Raw genomic sequence first — 3,925 nt, forward strand, 5'->3', positions numbered from 1 at the left:
TGGGCCTGAGGGACGGGTCCGCTGGTTCCCGTCCACAGGCCGGGGTTAACAACGGCCAGCGCCGTCCCCGGGGGACAGCAGGCCCGCTGGGCGCACGGGGTAGGTGTCAGCTCCAGGCACCACCCGGAGCTCCTCGGTTGAGTCAAGAGTTACCGTGCTGGGAGGCGGGCACAGACACCACAAACGCTTTGTACCCCTGGCCTGCCTTCTAAAGGGGGGTCTTGTCTTCACCTGAGGCACCGGTGGACTGATGGAAATAAAGCCAGAATAGTCCAGTTTAACCGGGAGGATGATGTAATCTACTCAAAAGTAGTAGCTTGGTTTTAATAATGCTTTTCACAGAATGAAAGCGTTATTAAACACCTTGAGATGCTGTTTATAGGACTGAGGTAGACTTGACTCCTTGTTCTGCAGCTGTTGTGAGAGAAAGAAAAGCAGCTGGCACTTAGTCAACCAGTAATGCTGCCACAGGGAAGCTTTGCCCCACAGTAGCTTCCTTGAAAGCAAGACTTAGCATAGGGCAGCAAAAATTCATGAGATAAAAACCTAGTTACACAAATGCATGATGTAATAATCCACTTCTGTATTTTTTCTTGATGCATTTCAAGGTGTATTCATCTGCCACAGGCATCTCTCATGGAAAGTTGTAGCATTACTTAACATTTTTCTGCTAAGTCAGACCAGACAGTACGCAGTGTGAAGACCTGCTAAGAACACCTCCAATGAAGGGTGTGAGGTTTTCACTGCTGGCACGAATGCAGAGAGAAGCTGTGCTCAAGTGTGCGCTGATGCCCCCAGATCTTAAGAAACCAACCAACCAACCCACCCCCAGCACCCTGAGTTTGGTTAAGTGACAGCGGCCAAATCAGCCACAGAACTTCTGGAAGCCCAGCTCAGATGTGAATGCTTTGGATTAGCAATACAAGCTATCAGGAATGTAAAAGGTGTCAAATAAGAAAACAGCCTGGAAATTAAGGAATTCCGGGGGAAAATTATCGGTAAAGTTTTTAAATAGTTATAAATATTTGAGCTGCGATGAGGGATTGTCTTCGGGGATTCAAAAGTGGAGGAGAGGGGTGGCTGGGAGGGGTAAGGGGGTATTGTGAGGGAAGAGCAGGGGTGGCCATGAAGGGATATCATGAGGGGACAGGAGGGGCAGCCATGAGGGAAGCGCGTGAAGGAACAAGAGGGACAGCCATGAGGGGTGAGGGAAGATCATGAGGGGAGAGCAGGGCAATTGCATTGATAATTGTGCTTTCAAATTAAAATATGACAAACTCCTTAGGGTTAAATATTTTATTTTATAAGAAGCCTTACACCAGGATCACCAAATGTTTTGTGTATCACCCAAATAAGTTACATTCATTCTGAGCTTTCATGCAGTTCTAAAAAAGTTAAATTTCTCAAAAAAATAATTTTCAAGTTGGGCTGTCCCAAACTCTGCATTACCAAGCCAGAATTCTTTCACATCACGTAAATATTCCAGTTTTCTCTCCTGCTTTAATAGTACAGCCCCATTACAAAGGCCCCTCCCAATATGCACTCATTAAATGGAAACTCACTGGAATTACCGAGACTTTCTGAATTCCTTGAGTGACAGTAGAAATGCTTCCAAAGTCTGAGTGAGATCACTAAGCAGAGCTGCAAGAAGTGATATTTTGCCTGAGAAGAATACTAAAGTATGTTAAATGAAAACCTTGTTGCAAAGGGACAGATCACCAGGGATGAGCATGCAGGACACAAACAGAAGGCAGCAAACCTCCCATCCACAAGCGTCACCACAACTTTTAGGGGCACACAGCATTTATGCAGTCTTCTACTATTTCAAAAAGGTAATGATATATATCAGTCCTCCTGGCAATGTCAAGGGCTGTTTCATCCAAGTTGTTCTTCAGGTCTGGCTTCACATAGCGATTCATCAGCAGGAGTTCAAGGGTTTCCCTACTGTTCTTGTTTCCTGCAGCAATGTGCAATGGTGTCAGCAAACCATTTGTCTGGGCGTTGATGTCCGCACCCTGCTGAAGTAGGAACGCGGCCACTCTGGTGTTGTTCCACTTACAGGCACTGTGCAGGGGTGTCCAGCCATCCACTGTCTGTGCGTGAACGTCTGCCCCTTGGGCCACCAGCTCGTGTGCCACATCCAGGTGCCCACTGTAGGCGGCGCGATGGAGAGGAGTGTACTGGTCTTCATCACGAGCGTTGACTGGAGCCAGCTTTTCGGAAAGGAGCCTCTTCACTGTGCTCAGCTGTTTGAAGAAAATAGGTAAATTAGTATGAAACTCTGCCAGCAAGATGCACGGCTTCTATTGTGCCAAAGTTTTACAGAAAAGCAATTTCTGTCAGTCTCTAAAAGTCTCAAAGTGCAATGAGAAGGCTCCAGGGACATGTGAGAGCAGTCTTCCAATACCTAAAAGGGCCTATAAAAAAAAACCTGAAATGAGACTTTTTACAAGCAGGTAGTGTCAGGAAAAAGGGGAATGGCTTTAAACTGACAGAGGGAAGATTAACCTAAATCTTTAGGAAGAAATTCTTCAGTGAGGGCGCTGAGACACTGGCATACGGTGTCCAGAGAACCTGTGGCTGCCCCATCCCTGGCCGTCTTCAAGGTCAGGTTGGACACAAGGGCTTAGAGCAACGTGGTCTAGTGGAAGGTGTCCCTGCCTGTGGCAGGGGGTTGGAACTGGATGAGCTTTAAGGTCCCTTCCAACCCAAAACATTCTATGGCTCTATGTTAAGAAATTTTAAAATGAAACTGGGGTGGGTTTTTTTGTTGGTTTTGAGGGGGTTTTTGTTTGGTTTTTAAACAAATACAACATGAACATTAGTTGCAGTGCCTTAAGAGTACCTTTACCTTACACCTTCTCCCTATTTACTTTGAGGACATAAGTACCTCCACAGAACTGTAGACGGAGCTTGTGTGCACGTTAAGAAAGGCAATTAGTAAGAATACATGTACACAAGGGTGTAATGAACCTAACAGGAACCTTGGGCATTTCTTCCTCACTCCCATGAGTAAAAAGCTGCTTTCCCACCCCCGCCCCATAAAAATATAGGAAAACTGTCACCCATTATGTGCATATGGATTTTAGAAAACAAAACTTCAGAGACACCCTCTCCACCCCAGCATAAGGTTTACTTGCCATGAAGAGCCTGGCATGCTTTCAGTTTATAGAAGCTTAAGAAAAGTGCTGCTGCTTTAACTCTGAACAGCAGTCAAAGCTTTTGTTCCCAAAGCTTTTGATCCAGACACATTTTATCGTGTGGGGGCTACAAAGGGAGATGTTTTACATAGAGTAGCTTGCAAAACTGGATCTAAATAGTTCAAAGGGATAAAGGAAAGTGTAGGTGCATTTTTGTTTGCGGATGAAACCGCAGATATCTACTGAAAATAACGTTCTTGTCAGGGGTTCATACGATCCGAATAAATGCCTTACCCGATTATTTTCAGCTGCCCAGAGCAGCAGTTTCTCTGGATGTTTTTCCATCTTTTTTTCCTGCATTTCGTACCATTCCTCACTTCTTTCTTGCTCATCGTCCTCATCATCCGACTGTCCTGACCAACAGCTCTGAGTTCCTACAGGAATCAAATGCCTGTGTGTCTCCAGCAGTTCGAGTTGGTTAAAATTCTCCATAAAGGCTTCGAACTGGTCACTGTCGTCATCATCATCATCATCTTCGATTTGTCTCTCTTTGTTCATTTTCACTCAGTCTCTGTAAGTAGCCGGCATCCAGCAGTATTTGTAACAACTCCTCCTGTTATCCGAGCGCTGGCTGTCGATGCAAACACCTGATGGACGATGCAGAGATGAGCAACGCCACCACCAGCAACACTCAGGAGCAAGAGTTCCTCTGCTAACCCGCAGCCAGACCAGAGACCACCACCACCTCACCGACAAACGGCCCCATAGTCAGACATACTCCGGTC

General features: G+C 46.0%; 1 protein-coding gene across 1 annotated transcript; it reads right to left on the reverse strand.

Moving 5' to 3' along the window:
• Positions 1-1,596: 1,596 nt before the first annotated feature.
• ANKRD49 (ankyrin repeat domain 49) lies at positions 1,597-3,724 on the reverse strand. The gene is made up of 2 exons (XM_010021418.1): positions 3,435-3,724; positions 1,597-2,246 (listed from the first exon to the last, which is right to left on the reverse strand). The coding sequence occupies exons 1-2, from the start codon at positions 3,696-3,698 to the stop codon at positions 1,788-1,790; spliced, it is 723 nt and encodes a 240-aa protein (XP_010019720.1). The 5' UTR covers positions 3,699-3,724; the 3' UTR covers positions 1,597-1,787.
• Between the last annotated feature and the right edge of the window lie 201 nt (positions 3,725-3,925).

The sequence above is a fragment of the Nestor notabilis genome, unplaced genomic scaffold (genome assembly GCF_000696875.1).
Source record: "Nestor notabilis isolate BGI_N333 unplaced genomic scaffold, ASM69687v1 Scaffold13569, whole genome shotgun sequence".
In the NCBI taxonomy this organism is placed as follows: domain Eukaryota; kingdom Metazoa; phylum Chordata; class Aves; order Psittaciformes; family Psittacidae; genus Nestor; species Nestor notabilis.

What these genes read in the sequence shown, in the direction of transcription:
- ANKRD49 (XM_010021418.1), bottom strand. Translation starts at nt 3,698, where the DNA reads ATGAACAAAGAGAGACAAATCGAAGATGATGATGATGATGACGACAGT. An exon ending in GGGCAGCTGAAAATAATCGG is followed by an intron (nt 2,247 to 3,434) that starts GTAAGGCATTTA and finishes TTCTTCAAACAG; the next exon opens with CTGAGCACAGTGAAGAGGCT.